The 18,267-nt window shown below is 42.8% G+C and overlaps 1 protein-coding gene across 1 annotated transcript in view; it reads left to right on the top strand.

The window, feature by feature from the left end:
- FREM3 (FRAS1 related extracellular matrix 3) overlaps positions 1-18,267 on the top strand; it is a gene marked incomplete at its 5' end in the record, with an annotated part of 102,308 nt that overhangs the window by 81,930 nt on the left and 2,111 nt on the right. Inside the window, 12 exon segments of the mRNA XM_043513278.1 lie at positions 2,321-2,479; positions 3,943-3,994; positions 3,997-4,245; positions 5,515-5,646; positions 9,323-9,654; positions 12,293-12,485; positions 13,280-13,384; positions 13,629-13,756; positions 14,562-14,696; positions 16,344-16,470; positions 17,660-17,847; positions 17,933-18,079. Of these exon segments, the coding sequence (XP_043369213.1) occupies positions 2,321-2,479; positions 3,943-3,994; positions 3,997-4,245; positions 5,515-5,646; positions 9,323-9,654; positions 12,293-12,485; positions 13,280-13,384; positions 13,629-13,756; positions 14,562-14,696; positions 16,344-16,470; positions 17,660-17,847; positions 17,933-18,079 (1,947 nt within the window).

Below are 18,267 nucleotides of genomic sequence, written 5' to 3'. Positions count from 1 at the left end.
CATTGGTTTCTGCTCTCTGGCTTTATAAAATGCAAATCGTTCTGCCGCAGTCTACTGACTTTGATCTCAGTTACAGACAGGGCAAACCATGACAGAGGCTGCTACAATAGTTAGGATCCAGCTTTTAATACTTCCATATCAGTGCTATTTATTTTCAGCCATCAGACTTATTGTAAAGGACAAATTGCATGGTGTGGAGGGCTCTGGATGCAACAGACACAATGCTGTTCTGCAGTTCTGACAGGGAGTTTTGGGGGGTCCTGAGCAGTGTTCCATATCCCTCAGCACTGTAGAGTATGGGTCTATAAAGACTCCTTCTGAATCTCCATGGGTGGAGATTTGGGGACAGGGCTGAGGTGGGTCTGGGACAAACAGGGTAATGATGTGGAGCCCCTGGCCATTCCTTTCTACTCCATGGATGTGCAGAAGGGAAGCACCGAGAGTTTGGAGGCTACTGCAACCCAAAAGGTCCTTGTTCCTTGGACTGCATTCTAGAGACTGGATTTGGCTTCAGCTCTTTTTACAGCTTCTTGTTTTGTAACTATATTGTGACACTTCTTGGGGGTACCTAGGGTTGTGAGGCACCTCGCTGCCGCCCGCCCTTAGCACGAGGAAGTCTTGGCTGTGCCTAGTGTGGATCAGCTCCCTGAAACCACCAACCTCTGGCAACACATGCACTGCCTTACAGGCCTCACTCTCTCCGTACAGGTTAGCAACAGGCACACAACACCTCCTGAGTCCTCAGCGTATTCCCTGTAGTGTCCAGCCCCTTGTCCACTGAATGCTCTACAGAGTTACCAGCTTACTGTTCACAATACACCGCAGCTTACCTTAGAACACCTTAGCTCTGCTGAACACTCAGCACGTTAGATATATTTATAGTGAAAACAAGACTAAGTTAATTATCAAAGAATAGAGATTCAAGAGATAATGAGTAAGAATATTGGAAACAGACGGTTACATATCAAAAAAAAATCATAGCAAGCTTCCTAGAGACCAAGCTTAACTAACAAGCTATCCTTCTGTCTAAAAGAGCTTCTCACCCAAAGTTCTCTCCAGCATTTTCAACCAAGTCTGGTTGAGATTCCTTTTTTTCATGAAGCATTTACTGACTAGGCGAAAGATGCCAGGGTGTGTCTTTGAACCCCCTAAATATATCCACACAGCCCTTTGGGGTGCACCTCAAGCTTGTTTACCCACTGTTTACCTCTTCCTGTTTCTTTCCTCTGTTTGAAGGTTTCACAATCCCTCTTCAGTATTCAGTTCAGACTGGTGAGGGGAGACAATTTTTGTGAACCATACAATACTTAATTTACATGTAAACAGACAGATACATAAACATTTCTTGCCTGAAAGAAGACCCTGTTTTTCACTTTGCTGGTGACAAGTCCCTAGATGCAGACCTTAAGAACATAATTTTCAATATATAGACGTAACACCCCTTACACAACATCTGTATGCTCATTTTGCAGTGATATTGATGCCCAGTATGACTCAAGCTTTCATTAGAGACCTCACAGGACATTCTTTTGGGAACTAGAATGTAAATACCAGGCCCTGGGGATTCCTGTAACCCTCATGTACCTCTTATGCCCTTTGCCAATTGCCATCAAGAGATATCTGGGTAACATATATATAACAGTGCGTGCATGTATCGCAATAGATACTACAATCCTAGGATACGTTATACCATTCCTATACTTCCACCAAGGTAAACTCAAAGTAGGCCAAGATTTTAAAAATTGGGAGCCTAAAATTAGGTTCTTAAATCCGTATTTAGACACCTAAATAAGCAGCTGGATTTTCAAAAGTGCTGAGCACCCAGAAGCACTGTTGAAATCAGTTGAAGCAACAGGTACTCAACACCTGTGAAAATCAGGCTGAATTCATTTAGGAGTCCAAATGTGGGTTTAGGGGCCTAACATTAACCACCCTTTATAAAACAATCTTGCCTCTTATACTTACCTTGATTCACGCACATGCAGCTGTTGGTATCAATGGCACCTGAATATGTGGAACAAGCATTTAGAATTAATCTTTATTCTTGCTCCCAATAATTATCTTTCCCTTCACAGGCACAGGGGCGGTGTGATATTCATTAATAGTTAATTGTGCGTGAACGGACCTTATACAGAGAGACTCAAAACTTAGGGGGGGTTTTAACATCAGACGATCCTTTTATAGGCAGGATCAATGGGCAACAGTTGACGAACACTCTGGGGGAAAAACCGAATGAATTTCAGAGGCAGAAGTCCAGCTGCAGCACTTCGTTTTCCCTGTTTTCAGTTGCAGTAGTAACCTTTTCGTTCTCACAATTCAGATGAACAAAGCCATTGTGTACATTGAAGAAGTGGACAGCATTGCAGATGTGACTTTCCCAGCTGTGCCCCAGGTTGTATCGCTCCTGATGTACGATGACGCTTCTAAAAGCAAAGAGAACCCACATCCTCCAACTGGTTACCCTATTGTGTGTGTAACGGTATGAACTGTTCCTGCCTGGTTTTGTCTAAACGATCTTACTTACTAATAGCCTAGAAGGCATTTGGTGCTTGTCAGGCTGCAAACAGAGAAAAAAGAACTCCTGGATAAGAACTACAAGTAGCAGCCAGTTACTATGGGCTATTGTTAGGCCTGAGTGAGCTTGGGAAGCCCTGACAATCATAGCCATGATTTAAAAAAACCAAAAAACTCCATGTGTGCACATGCTTGTTTAGTGTATTCTACAGCAATGGCTCTGATGGTGTAGTAATTTACTCTTGTACAGTGTAGTGGTTTGGATGAATGCTATAGAGTACAATAGTATTTTTTTTAATAAGGGCAATCCTAGAGAGAACTTACAGTCTACAGTAAATTAGTTTACCTATACAGTTGGATCAAGCCTCCGGTGAAGTTTCTGCTTTCTTAAGGTCTCCTGCCAACAGGGTAACAGCAGTGCAGCTATGTTGTTGTACATAAATAATAATTATTAGTCCTTTACAGAGTGGTTTCCAGGGTCAAAGTGCTGTACGGACATTAATTTAGTATTCCGCACACACCCCTGGGAAAAGGTGGGTAAGAAAATCAGGGAAACTAAGACTGGAAGGTCACATAGAACCAGGATTAGAGTTCAAAGTTTAATCATTCAGTCCCCACAACATCACTGTGACTTAGGTATGTAAAGGTGCGTCTACACTTACTGGGCTGTGCAGAGTACAGACACGGCACACCCAGCTAGCACAGGTATAAATAGCAGGGTAGATGGTGAGGCATGGCTTAGGCAAGTAGAGGGCCCTTCATGCCTGATCTCCCACCCACCACAGCTCCCAACACACCCATGCAGTGCCTTCCATGTCTATTTTTAGCAAAGTATCCTGTTGTTTCCCCCCGGCCAGAACCTTTTTCTGTGCTTCCATGTTTGTGGAGCCTTTCACTGTTGCATGTAGGTTCACATTACAGAGACAAGTGTGGACACAGCTTGTCTTTCACTGTGACGTGTAGTTACTCAGACCCTGCAGACCATATAGATAAGGCCTACGTCCCCTTATTTTACTGATTTAGGAATGAAGACACAGAGATTGACCAGAATTTTCAAACCTGGGTGCCTAAAGCTAAGCACCCAACTCCATCTTTAGACACACAAATAAGTGGCCTGATTTTCAGAGGTGCTGAGCACCTGTAGCTCCCATTACGTTCCAAGGTTGTGCAGCAAAGGGAGATGTGGTTAGCAAGTACATGATAAAGTGAAGTTTTTTCCACACTTCTTAAATTTTGAAGTCCCAGACCTTCGCTCCTGTCTCCTCAATCGAGTTGTGTGACAGAGAAATCTAACTGTAAAAAGAAGGTGTTAAGTTCTGAAACTTTACCAGAAGTAGATATTGGAACAATATTTAATTGCTAGCTTTCCCAGAGCACACAGGCAACTAGAGATATTGCTGTATATTTTGTGTGTCTGTTGACCTGCAGGCATGTAATCCCAAGTATTCAGATTATGACAAGACTGGGTCTCTCTGTGCTGCTGAAACATCAATGACACTCTGACCCTGTACCGCTGGCTTATCAGTCCTCCGAGTGGCAGCGACGGTGTTACCAGCCCCCTGCGGGCAGTGGACTCCAACACCTTCTTTACCAATACCAAGTCCATCTCCCTGGACTCCATATACTTCCAGGCTGGATCAAGGGTCCAGTGTGCAGCACGGGCTGTCGGTGCCAATGGTGATGTAGGTCTGGAACTGCTGAGCCCTGTTTACACAGTGAACAGAGAAGACGGTATGTGGTAACGTGTTGAATGAAAGGCAGGTGCCATATCAGCCCTGTAATGTCAGCATTTCATGTCTACCCATAATTCAGGTGTCATTGATATTGGGGGCGGGGGTGGAATGGAGACAATGATTCATTTATTTGGCATCTATTTCTAGTGAACCAAACAGCAGGATCACTCCTGAATGTGTCCTCTGTTTTTCACTTTATATGTATGTACAGCAAATATGGATATTTCTATTTTAGACATCAAAACAGCACAGTTACCAACAATGAGTAGAGAGCAGTGAAGCCTGCTCAGAAGAACTGAAGGACTTCTGAACATGAGAAGATTTAGAGATCTGCAGACCAGTTTCCCTGCCTGATGGGTGGGAAGAAGAGCTTGAAAACATGGAAATGTGTGTAACTGATGCAGTGAGGTCTGCTTGAGTCTGCAGAGAGCCAGGAACAATAGCTCTGATGGTGTGAACTGCCCCATGCATCGCAGTGCGGTGTTATTTCTAAGACCCATTACTTTGAAGGGCTTTGCCTGCAATACCCCAGTGTAGAGCACTCTGTCTGTCTGTATGTCCCCCTTACAGGTAGGACTGAGCCTCCCTGCCCAATTGGACAGATTTGTATTAGCAGGGCTCGCACTAGCATGCTTAAAATAGCAGAGTGGTCATTGCTGCACCAGCAGAGGCTCAGGCTAGACACCTGAGCTCAGACTCGCCCAACCCCCCTGGGTCCAAGTTCAGTTGACTAGCCCAAGCCTCAGCCAGTGCAGCCACGTCCACACAGCTATTTATAGCCTGCGAGCTTGAGCCCCACTAGTGAGAGTCTGTCAGCTTGGATTGGGAGGCTCACTCCCAGCTGCAATGTAGACATACCCTGTGGCAGGAGGAGAAGAGTGGAATAGGCTTGGACCACTCCCCCATGTGCCTAGATACCTCCTGGCTCCTGGGGTATACTGGGAGGCTCCGTTGCTGCCACCGTTCCCTCTCTGACAATTTAGGGGATTGGAGGCCTTTGCTTCTGCTACTGCCTCTCTGGGAGGGAGACATCCTGCCATCACCACTCCAAGTGGACATGGAGCCCTGGCATTAGGGTTGGAGCCATGCAACAGGGACAGGAGGGTAGAGCTAGAGGCACAAGTAGCGCCACATTATGGTGTGCCAGGGCCCCAGATTGTCTTAATCCAGCCCTGCTATCGACATGTGGAACAAGCTCTGACTTGCTTTTGTTTAGACTAGTGTGTCGCAATTTAACAGACTCTTCATGATCTCTCCCTCCTCCCAGGTTTTTGTCAACCTCGGATCCCAGGAACGGTTGGAGCAGAACCTTTCTCAGCCAAGATTCGCTACACGGGTCCAGATGATCCTGATTACCCCAACCTGATCAAATTAACTGTTACAATGCCTCATATGGATGGTAAGCATGAAAAGGTCACAGAATTCCTTTAGTGATCAGATGCTGCCTTGGACTTTCATCTCCAGCAGTCACAGATAAGTGGCAGTCATGAGCCATGTGTCCGCCTTATAGCAAACTTTAGCATTACTTCTGGCAAAGAGGGATTTTTCTTGAAAGAAACAGCACTGTAGGCTCTTGGTTAGAGAGGTTTTCTCGTATGATGATGCATTTTTTAGGCAAAGGGAACACAGTGGATCTAATTTACCTCAATTTCAGTATGGCATTTGATACGGTTCCACATGGAGAATTATTAGCTAAATTGGAAAAGATGGGGATCAATATAAAAATTGAAAGGTGGATAAGGAACTGGTTAAAGGGGAGACTACAGCGGGTCACGCTGAAAGGTGAACTGTCAGGCTGGAAGGAGGTTACTAGTGGAGTTCCTCAAGGATTGGTTTTGGGACCAAACATATTTAATCTTTTTATTACTGGCCTTGGCACAAAAAGCGGGAATGTACTAATAAAGTTTGCGGATGACACAAAGCTGGGAGGTATTGCCAATACAGAGAAGGATCGGGATATCATACAGGAAGATCTGGATGACCTTGTAAACTGGAGTAATAGTAAGAGGATGAAATTTAATAGTGAAAAGTGCAAGGTCATGCATTTAGGGATTAATAACAAGAATTTCTGTTATAAACTGGGGATGCATCACTTGGAAGTAACAGAGGAGGAGAAGGACTTCGCAGTATTGGTTGATCATAGGATGACTATGAGCCACCAGTGTGATATGGCTGTGAAAAAGGTAATGCGGTCTTGGGATGCATCAGGAGAGGTATTTCCAGTAGAGATAAGGAGGTGTTAGTACCATTATACAAGATACTGGTGAGACCTCATCTGGAATACTATGTGCAGTTCTGGTCTCCCATGTTTAAGAAGGATGAATTCAAACTGGAACAGGTACAGAAAAGGGCTACTAGGATGATCCGAGGAATGGAAAACCTGTCTTAGGAAAGGAAACTCAAAGAGCTTGGTTTGTTTAGCCTAACCAAAAGAAGGCTGAGAGGAGATATGATTGCTATCTATAAATATATCAGAGGGATAAATACCACGGAGAGAGAAGAATTATTTAAGCTCAATACCAATGTGGACACAAGAACAAATAGATATAAACTGGCCATTAGGAAGTTTAGACTTGAAATTAGACAAAGGTTTCTAACCATCAGAGGAGTAAAGTTCTGGAACAGCCTTCCAAGGGAAGTAGTGGGGGCAAAAGACATATCTGGCTTCAAGACTAAACTTGGTAAGTTTATGGAGGAGATAATATGATGGGATAGCTTAATTTTGGCAATTAATTGATCTTTGACTATTAGGGGTAGATATGCCCAGTGGCCTGTGATGGGCTGTTAGATGGGGTGGGATCTGAGTTACTACAGAGAATTCTGGGTGATTGACTGGTGAGTCTTGCCCACATGCTCAGAGTTTAGCTGATTGCCATATTTGGGGTCGGGAAGGAATTTTCCTCCAGGGCAGATTGGCAGAGGTCCTGGGGGTTTTTCGCCTTCCTCTGTAGCATGGGGCACGGGTCACTTGCTGGAGGATTCTCTGCACCTTGAAGTCTTTAAACCACAATTTGAGGACTTCAATAGCTCAGACATGGGTCAGGGGGTTGTTCCAGGAGTGGGTGGGTAAGATTCTGTGGCCTGCATTGTGCAGGAGGTCAGACTAGACAATCACAATAGTCCCTTCTGACCTTAAAATCTATGATTCTATGATTAGGTCCTATCCACAGTGTGGCACATACTTAGTTTAAATCTGTTTTCAAACCCTGTTACAGCCTAGTATGTTATCACATACTTTGCAGCTGAACCAGAAACTATTATAAAAATCTTGTTACACACAGGCTGTGTCTACACAGCAATAAAATACCTGCAGCTGGCCTGTGTCAACTGACTCGGGCTCGTGCAGCACAGTCTGCAGGGCTATAAAATTGCAGTGTGGACATTTGGGCTCAGGCTGGACATCTGCACTGCCATTTTATAACTCTGCAGCCCAAGCCCACTCGGGCCAGCCACAGGTGTTTTATTGCAATGTAAACATACAGTAGGCTGGGTTCTCCTCTCATTTAAACTGGTGTAACTCCACTGACCTCAACAGAGTTATTCCTGGCTTAAAGCAAAGTGAGAGGAGAATCAACCTCATGTTTAGAAACCGTGCTATAGACCAGTTGTGGGCAACCTGCGGCCCATCAGGGGGATTCGCTGTCGGGCAGCCGGACTATTTGTTTACATTTGTATGGCCGCCTGCAGCTCCCAGCGGCCAGTGGGACTCTCACCCGCAGGCACACCCTCAAACTCCCATTGGCCGGTTTCTGACCAATGGGAGTGTGGAGCCAGTGCTTGGGGCAGGGATAGTGCACGGAGCCCCATGCCGCCCCCTCTTCCCCCCCAACCTAGGAGCCAGACCTGCTGCTGGTCACTTCCAGGGTGCAATGCAGTGTCAGAACAGGTAGGGACTAGCCTGCCTTAGCTGGACAGCACCACTGATGGGACTTTTAATGTCCTGGTCGGGAGTGCTGACCAGAGCAAGGCGACCCAGTGCCTTACATGCCATGACCCAGTACTGGGGTGCGATCCTCGGTTTGAAAAACACTGCTATAGACTGTCTGCAGAAGGTAGCTGCAGTTTGGGCTAGCATGGGTCTAAAAACCAGTGTGTTAGAATTCTGCTAGCCACTGCCTGGTTGGAATGATCGGAAAAATGTGGTTGACAGCCATCTTCGAACAAGAGAGTTGTTATGTGGGTCTAGTAGAACCATGTGTGTTAAATGTTTTGTAACACAGTTATTAGTAGCATGGCTCAAAGTAGAGGCAAGGCCTTTGACTCTTATGTTTTCAGAACAGAGGTTTGCCATGGAAATTGCTTTCATTTGTTCAAGGGGCACTTTATCTAGACTGATCTTCGTTAGGAAACTGAGCCATTGCTGAAAATGGTTTTCAGCAATAATGTAGGTGTTAGCCTTCGTGAGACAAAATCATTTCCAATACTATCGTAGAAAGCATATTTGAGTCTCGGTAATACTCACTGAAACTATTCAAAATATACATTCAGGCCTAAAACCTTTTCAGTACCAGTACATAATTGAAGCATTGCTGAAAAAACTTTGGTCAGCAATGTTTCAGTTTTCTACTATGAACAAGGTTTCCATGCAGTTCTCTGTATTATTGCTATACTGTTACAGTGACAGGGACTAGGCAGTTGCAGGGACATCTGCATTTAACCCTTTAACAGCCGAAGCCAAATTTTTCTGAAATGTAAAGTTTGCTATCAGCAATGGATTTTGTACTCAGGGTCATTGTTACACAGAAATAGTGAGCCACCAAAAAAAAAAAATCACCTGAAACAAACACAACTAATATACATAGCATACTTCACATACTCATAAGCCATAGTGAAAGTCCTTCTGGAACAACATGGTGAATCCGTGACGTTCATACTGTCTCCATACTCACAAATGTACAGAAGTATACATATGGCCTTATAGCCTCAGAATGTTCCCATGTAGCAGAAGGATGAAGTTTTCCCTACCCCATTTATGATGGCAGAATTGTCAGTACATTTGCAAGATGCTTAGAACATTTGACCAGTCAGTCTCTTCAGCTGAGAATGCTAAATGGACTGTGTGCATTGTGTTTCAGGAATGCTGCCTGTCATCTCAACTCATCTATTATCCAACTTCGAGCTGACTCTTAGCCCTTATGGCACTCGTGTGGGCAACCACAAGTGCTCCAACATACTGGATTATAATGAGCTCCAGACCAAACATGGTTTTGTTACAGATGAAACCAAGAACCCTGAAGTGACTGGGGAAACGTTACCCTACCAGTACAGCAACTCTCTGCGATCTACTAAGACCTTGCGTTTTTACTGTAACCTCAACCTGGAGGCCTGCCTCTGGGAGTTCAACAGTTATTATGCTGTGTCTGAACTGCTGACTGACTGCGGTGGCTACATTGGCACTGATGGCCAGGTATGTGTCACTGCGGAAGCACTTGCTGCAGAGACAGAAATGTTGAAGAACCAAGTCCAAGCAAGAAACACTTCTTTATTTTATAAGAAAAGCATTAGCCGCTATACAGATCACTTGATACAAATTCTCACAAGAAAGGTTCAGCTGTCCTGGGCGCAATTCCTTTAGAACAATTTAGAGACATTCAGAAGTCCCCAGAACCCATTCAGTTTCCTGTATTTCATTTGTTGATAAATAGCTTCTCCATCAGTTGCTCCACTCATTAAAATAGTCTCCTCTCTAATGATTAATCCAGCGAGATGCTGAGTGCCCTCAACTTCTGCTGAAATACCACTGGGAAGAGACAGTGGGCCAGATCCTGGCTCCCAGTCTGGCTGCTTTGCACCAATTGGTTGGAAATTGCAGGCTGGCATCCAGCTGGATAATAGCACGTCCTGGCACCAAGTGTAGGGAGTGTGGCCAGTTCACCTTGCATCCTTCTGATTTCTTGCTGCCTTTATATTCCTTCCACCCATACTATACTGAGAGCAGCTCAGTTGAACTGGCAGATTTGGTCTGTATAGCCAGGGTGATTATTTGCATAACCACATATCCCCTTTCTAGATTTTGTCTGAAGTAGTGTAAGGAGGAAATAGAGAAAGATGAAAAGTAGAAGAGCCATTTTACTCCTCTCTGACTTCCAATAGAAAGCTACTCTTTCCTGGCTTTAAATAAAAGCAGTGCTCTGTTAATTAGTAAACCCTGACAACTAACCCAACTAGGAAGTGAGACAAGATCTGTTTTTAAAACAACTGCTCCTTTATAAGAGTTTCTGTGCTGTTTATTTTCTTTCCCCCACCGTTTTAAATACATTAAAAAGCACTTTGAGATCTATTGATGAAAAACAATACAAGAGCTAGGTGGTATTATTATTTATTATTTATTTTATTACTAGGTGGGACACTGTACCTCTGCATGCTGCCATGATTAATTTTTCAGTGCGGGTTTTACACATACACACCTTGTGTGTGTGATTCCTGTTGGCTGCTGCTCCTAACCTGGGTGTGAATGTGCCTGTAGACTTCAGCTGTTTTTGTTAACCCAAAATATTTCTTTTTCCAAGTGTGTTCGCACATACAATATCAACCAGATTATCTTTATTTGCTACATTGATGCAAACAAAGGCAGAATTTGGCCCTGTCGACAATATATACATAATGTATTGTCAGAAGCCTCATAACTCTCTTGTGTGCACTTTTAGACTATGGAAAGAAAAGAAACCCCTTCATTGGTTCCTAAATTGGGAGTTCTAATTATGGACAGATTCACAGTGCTCAGTCATTTTAGCAATGACTGCACCTTGGTAGTGCTGCCAGACAGTTGACAGAACATAGCCAGAGGCCTGGATGCTGGGGAATTAAAAAACACACACAGACATCTACTTTCCTGAGAATAACCAACCATGATCCCAGACTTTATTATGTATGAGTTACTAGAATGTCCAACAAAGGCCAGACATGCCAGCAACTGCACCCAGAGGTGGTTTAGAAAAGGCCTTGATATAACCGAGTTCCATTATAATCAGTCACCTTAATGAGAAGTCGAATGGGACTAGAGCTTGGGGGGGCCCCCAAAATGAAAAGTCCCCTGGCCACTCATAATGTCATTTAATATATGATGCCAAGGTCCCCAGAGCATCTCTGGCTCTATATTCCCTGAATCAGGCCCTGATTACAACACATTGTTCATTCTCCTGTGCCTATAGAGTGCTCAGATGTTGAGGTTCTTTGTTGTTACCAAGATGATGGGATCATTTCTTACTATCATAATAGTGTGTATGTATGTGTATATAGCTATAGACTCTCCCACTCCGACCCCATCATGGATAAAACAGAGGAGAGACTCCAGTCTGGAATTTTCGTTCAATATACTATAAAGACATATGCCATTTTCAAAATTGGGTTCTCGATCCACGTTCTGTTTTTCAATGCCTCAAAAGTATGTGGTTGTCAAATCTGGGTTTTGGTGCAGCCCATCTCTAACACCATGTAACTTGTAATCAATTCTGAAAGAAAAAACAGAAAGCAACAAAACTTTGCTCGTGCTAATTCTGAAAGGACATCAGCTGTGTTCAGTTTGAAAAGGCACTTTGGCTAAGGAAGAGCTTAGTGCATTTCCAGAGCTTAGTTTCATTTTCAGAATTTGGAGCTGAAGTGTACCAGAGTTCACTAGTGAAGATGAGCTTGCGAGTATCTATTCCATAATGGATATGTCTATATATCCCAGAACGACTGTAGCATTTGGAACAACTCTTAGGCTAGGATGTCTTGTATCTTGCCAGAGCTGTGGCCCAAGCTGATGTGCTTCAGCCTATGCCATAACTCTCTTCCTTTGACATGCACTGGAAGTCACTCCCAATGGCAGAAAGTAGGTTTATAAACACATTGAGTAAATGTGTGCAGGATCTGAAATGTAAGCAATGCAAATGGCAAAAAAAATAAGAGACATTTCCATACATTTGACTAATTGAAGATATAAAAGTGAATTAGGTGTTTTCTTATGGTTGACAAAGTACAATGAAAGTTAGAATGAAAGTTTGGCAACTAACTTCTCAGCATTAAACAGAAGTGCAGTAACCTTCTGCCCCACTTGTTTTCAGGTGTTAAATCTGGTGCAATCCTATGTCACGCTGCGGGTGCCCCTCTATGTCTCCTACATCTTTCACTCTCCTGCGGCCATTGGTGGCTGGCAGCACTTTGACTTGCAGTTGGAACTGAGACTCACCTTTGTATATGATACCGCCATCCTGTGGAAAGATGGCATAGGCAGCCCACCAGAATGAGAGCTCCAAGGTCAGTTCTTGCTGCTTTCCCTCTTATTTTTAGACTCTGTCCCATCATGGCCCCCTTTCTTCCTGGGGGAAGCATACAGCAGTTTGTGTGATTAAATCAAGACTCCTCCTGGCCTTGAGAATCGCACAAAAAGCAGCATCAAGGCCAATTCCCACTATTACAATACCCAAAGAATAAGTTTGTTTGTTTTTAATTCCATATATTGTTGAATTAGATATTTTAAAAGTTTTCCCAAAACATATAGCCCTTTAAATCTACCACAGAATGAGTAAAAACAATAGACAGCCCCATTTTAGAAATACATAAGAGAGGCCATTTTTAGGAGGGTAAACCCCCAGAATGCTGGATGGATGTAGGTTTACAAAACAGTGGACAAGCCCCTGTGTTAATGGAAATGTTTGAGTGCCAGCAAAAGAGCGATCCTATCGGAAATTGAGCCAGAAGCCTTTGTGTTAAAGCTTGAAGACAAACTCAGTGGACCTGATTCTACTCCCACTGGTACTTGTTTTACACTAGTGTAATTCCATTTACTTCAGCTGAGCTACCCTGATTTATATCAGTGTAACTCGGAATCTGTCCCAGTGGAGCAGACCCTTAGTTCTATTAAAGTCAATTAGTCTGAATATCAGTCACAGTAGGGTTCTATAATGCAGGAGGGTTTAGATCACCCAGAGAGTGCCAGCACTTAGCAACCTATTTCATTTCCCCAAATACTGAAACTAACAAAGAGCCTTTCTTTCAAAAAGCAAACTGAAAACCATTCTAGGTAGAAATGATGGCTTTTTTCTGTCTAGGTTCCCTCTACCCAACCAGCATGCGAATCAGTGATGAAGGTCAATTGGTGGTGAATTTCAGGACTCAGATTCAGTTCTGAGGACAGCTTATAATGTCTCACCCAGGTAAGTACTTGGTCTCTTCTCCTGGACTAGTATCTCCAGGAGACATGACAGCCATCTGGAGCATTGTCTGTTCCCGACAGAAGGGAGGTGTTTTATAACAAAGAGGGTGTTTCAACAGAAGGGGGGGAAAGGAAATTGAAACCTTTCTTTTCAGGGATGGCAGAGATTCCTTTGTGTCAGCTGTCATTGTGTGCTGATTGATGCTGATGCCTTCCAGGATATAACTCGCCCTTCGCTTCTACAGGTACTTCTCTGTCATCAGTGGTGATGTCTGCTGACTACCCTGACCTCACCTTCACACTGAGTCTGTTACGAAGTGAGCCAGCCTTCCACCAGCCCGTGCAGCAGTGGAGCTTTAGCTCAGACTTTGCTGTGAGTTCCCATTCAGAGTGGGAATTTGGGGAGGCTGCAGTATACAGGATTTATTTCTGTTCTGGTGAAAGCTGTCCTGCAGTGGGTTCTACAAAATCAATCAGAGTCTGTTCACATAGATTTGATCAAGGATATAACAACAACAATCATTTAATGCTTGCCAGCTTCCAGCTGCTTTACTTTTACATAATGAATGATCACAACTCCCTGGTGAGGTATAGATATTATTATCCCCAGTATACAGATGTGGAGGAAAGAAGAGTAAATAATTTGCCTAAGATAAGATAGAGTTTAAGTGACTTGTTCAGAGGGAGTCATTGCCAGAAAAATCTGACGCTACAGTCATGGGAGTCATGTAAGTAAATGGGTACAATCATGGCCCTGATTCTACATTGTAATCTGTGCAGGCGGACTGTGTGGATTACAATGGAGGTTTGGGGCCTAGGGTTGGAATGGCTAAGACAGGAAAATTATGGAAAAGGAGAAATTATATAATAGCTCTTTCGATATGCAGGTTCAACATACACAGCTCCGGTCTCCTGACTCTCAGTGCTGACTCCTATCGATTGAACTGTCTTGCTTCCCTGAGAAAAGTATTTACAATTGGGTGTCCTTGTGTACATACGACACTGTTAAGTAGGAAGATAACAGATAGAAGACCTACGCCTTTGAATATACATGCTGTTTAGACTGAAGGATTACAATAAAGGTTGTGGCAGTGCCCTGTATTTTGAACTGAAGCACTGGTTGTTCAGAGACTATGGAGCAATGTTCACTTTCTAATGTTGTGGATTTTTTTTGCTAGGTACGAGACTATTCTGGCACTTACACTGTAAAATGTATCCCATGTACTGCTGCACCCAACCAGGAATATACCCTTCCTATTACCTGTAACCCATGGGAACCAATCACCTTTGAAGTGGATATCAAGTTCCAACAGGTACAGCATTTTTATTTAAGGTTAACTATTTAAATGCCTTACTTGTCTTCATGCATTCAAATTGCTGTAGAGCTGTGTTTGTCTGGTGTATCTCACACTGTGCCATGACAATTAAACTAATATTTTTCATTTGCTTCCTTCACAATTTATTATAGCCTGTGGCTCAACTACTTCATATTTTTTACACCATGTTTATGAGAGCTGTTCGTGGATGTTAAAAATTGAGCAGACTGAAAATAAGATCATTTGTTTTCATAACAGGTAGCACTAGAAACTCAACTTATTTTAATGCTGAGACTCTGGCTGTAATGAAGTGGGAAATCAGGCCTGTACATTTGACACTTCATTCAGATTTGTCATGGACATGTGACTGTTTAAATCAGAATATTCCTGTGTGAAAGTAATTAAATGGTATGAATGAATATAGTGTCCCATGAATTACCTCTGTTGTGTTATAGGATGTCTTATGTGTAGCAGATTCTCTCTTTCGGTTGAAAGGAGGAGTATCTAGGTAGCAGTTAAGCAAGAGGATTGCAAAACTGAGCGCTTGTCTTCCCACTAAACTGCAGTGTGGCTGTAATTTTCAAATATCCTGAATTTAGGCTTGTAAATCCTTATGTAGGTACCTAAATTAGTGCGTGATTTTAAAAAATCCTACACACCCAACAGCACCTATTGATTTCAGTGGGAGTTGCACAGTGCTCATCTTTTTAAAAATTAGGCCCCTACACAGGTGCCTAAGTAAGAATTTGTATGCCTAATTTTAGGCACCCAGTTTTGAAAAATCTGTGTCAGTGTAAATAGGACTCTTATTTATTATATGCTAATTAATTAAATGAAAAAAATGTACCAAATCAGCATTATGGCTGTAAGCAGACAAGGTCAAGAAACTAAAAAATATGCCTTCCACAGTAGCATAGTGATTATGCAGCCATATAGAGGTACTTAACACTTTGTACCATGATTTATGTGCTAAGGAAGGGGTTAGGGTTGCTGTGTGAATAATTTTGAATTATTTTCAGACCTATGCAAATATGCAATCTTACGGTTATAGCAATAGGGTTTGGTTTTTTTCCTGAATTAATAATAATTTAATACATGGAAGAACATAACTCAGGGGATTGGGTTGTGGCACTTGGAGCTTAGGTTGTTAGTTTGAATAAGACCAAAAGTCATTATTGAATATTTGGCATATGTGAAATGAGTTGGTGTAATCAATCCACCTTCACTGGTCATGCTCTGACTTCTAGAGTTGATGCCACCCCACCTGGTTCAACCGATGGGAAACTTGATAGGCGTAGGACAAGCGGGGTGGTAGACGGCCCAGGAGGAAGGAGTGGGGGCAAAGTGCACCCTAGAGGAACGCCCGCTGAAAGAGAGAGGTTTTCATGCTTCACAGATCTTCTTCATGATACATTATCGTTCATGGGACCAGTGCCAGAGCTCATACAGCTCTTAAATGATGATTTTATCCCATTTTATCCTGTACAGCAACCCTGCATGTATTAATTTTATGTTCGGATTTGAGATGTACAGAGTACTGAGTGATCTGATTAGCTGAACATCACGGAATCTGCAGTAAGCACTGACATTTGTAAAACTGTAGCTAGATTTCAGAGCTTTTATTTATTTTTTTTTTTGCCACAGGTCAGTGACCCAGTAGCGGCTGAGTTCAGTCTCAATACCCAAATGTTCCTGCTGTCCAAGAAGGAGCTCTGGATATCCAATGGCTCCATGGGATTTGGGGAAGGAACAGATGTGGCATTTGCTGAAGGTAAGCACACCTTTTAGTAGCCCGCATCCCATTGTACTACATACTGCTAATCTGTTATGGACACGGAAATAGAACTACTTTGAACAATAATTGAATGTTTCTTTTACTCATTTCTATAGCACCTATTACAGAGGCACCTGTGTGGTGGGTGTGGGATTTCTAAATGTTTATCAAAGGCTAAACAAAATAAATTATTCTTGCCCTGAATGTTGTTAGACTGTAGCTCTGGTGTGAGCAAATTCAAAACAGATAGGGCCTCTTAATTGGGAAGATCCTACCACTTGAGAGAGTGAGCTGTACTTTTCTGGTAACTGGGAGCCTCACCCATAACAATCACCACCACAATGAATTGCAACCAGAAGCAGGAAGCCAGGGCAAAGACTTGAGCACACGTTACATGCTTTCACATTGTGCACTGACTGGAGTTCTGGATGTGCTTCAGGGATTCATAATAAAGTTAAATTATGCCAACATTACAGCACAATTCATTATGTGTGTAACTGGTCTCCAACACAAGACCTCCTTATGAAACCTAGATAGTCTACTAGATCAGTATGTTAGAGAGAGAGGGCGGGGAAGGTAATATCTTGTATTGGACCAGCTCTTTGTAAGCTCAAAAGGTTCTCTCTCTCACCAACAGAAGTTGGTCCAATCACCCTCCTTGTCTCTCTAATATCCTGGAAGGGACCTGATTACACCAACACTTCATAGATCAGTAGTTTGTTACTTGAGCATAATAGCTATCATGTTGGATACCTTTTTACATGGCTATGGGTTGCCCCCTAGTGAGAAGAAGAAGAAAAAAAAGCCTGCTTACTCAGGAAACACTTGCATAATGACAGGTTTCAGAGTAGCAGCCGTGTTAGTCTGTATTCGCAAAAAGAAAAGGAGTACCCGTGGCACCTTAGAGACTAACAAATTTATTAGAGCATAAGCTTTCGTGAGCTACAGCTCACTTCAGGAAACACTGTTTACAATGCAGTCACTACTGCAGATTAGTAGCCAGTGTTAAATCAGTAATAAAAGTACTATATACAACTACAGGCAATTGAGACCTTAACATGATCATTTCCTGACTACACAGCCATAGGTCTCATTGCATTGGTTTTATTATTATGTATCATTGTTTGTACAACGTGAAATGAATTACTTCCTGTGTGGTTACCAAGTGTTTAATTTGCTTTATTAGGGTCTGAAATTTATGGCCTAGTAATGGTGGACCCTGTTCAGAACTTAGAAGACTCTTTCATCTGCAACATTGAGCAGGTTTTTCTGTGCACTGGGGCTGATGGATATGTGCCCAAATACAGTCCGGATAATAAGGAATATGGGTGCCTGGCTGACTCACCTAGCCTATTGTACAGATTCAAGATCCTGGTATGTAAATGGTTAGTTCACATAGAGTAATTTAGAAAAAAAGCTTGAAAATAGTAATCTGGCAATGTTTTATTCACTCCCCCAGAATAAAGCTCAACCTGACACCCAGGCAGAAGTGTTTTGAAATGTGAAGTTTCATACTAAATTAGCTATTGATCATGCAGATGCTTTTCCTTTAGTAAAGCGGCCTGGTTCTGATGGTTTCAGTCCTTCATCCTCTCCTCTCTTCCAGGTAAGTTCTCTGGTTTTTATATTATACAAAAAGCTACTCATGGGAAAAGGATATTATCTCCATTTTATCATCATGAACTACTTTGGTTCTTTTTACTCTATCATGCTCACCTGTGATCTGGAAACCAGCCAGAAGAGTCACCCAAACAAACCAAAAACCATCTCAAGCAGCTGCTAAGCCTCTGGGGA

Source organism: Dermochelys coriacea, chromosome 4, assembly GCF_009764565.3.
Source record: "Dermochelys coriacea isolate rDerCor1 chromosome 4, rDerCor1.pri.v4, whole genome shotgun sequence".
In the NCBI taxonomy this organism is placed as follows: Eukaryota; Metazoa; Chordata; order Testudines; family Dermochelyidae; genus Dermochelys; species Dermochelys coriacea.
Note: the sequence above shows the minus strand (reverse complement) of the source record. Positions and strands in the feature narration are given on the sequence as shown.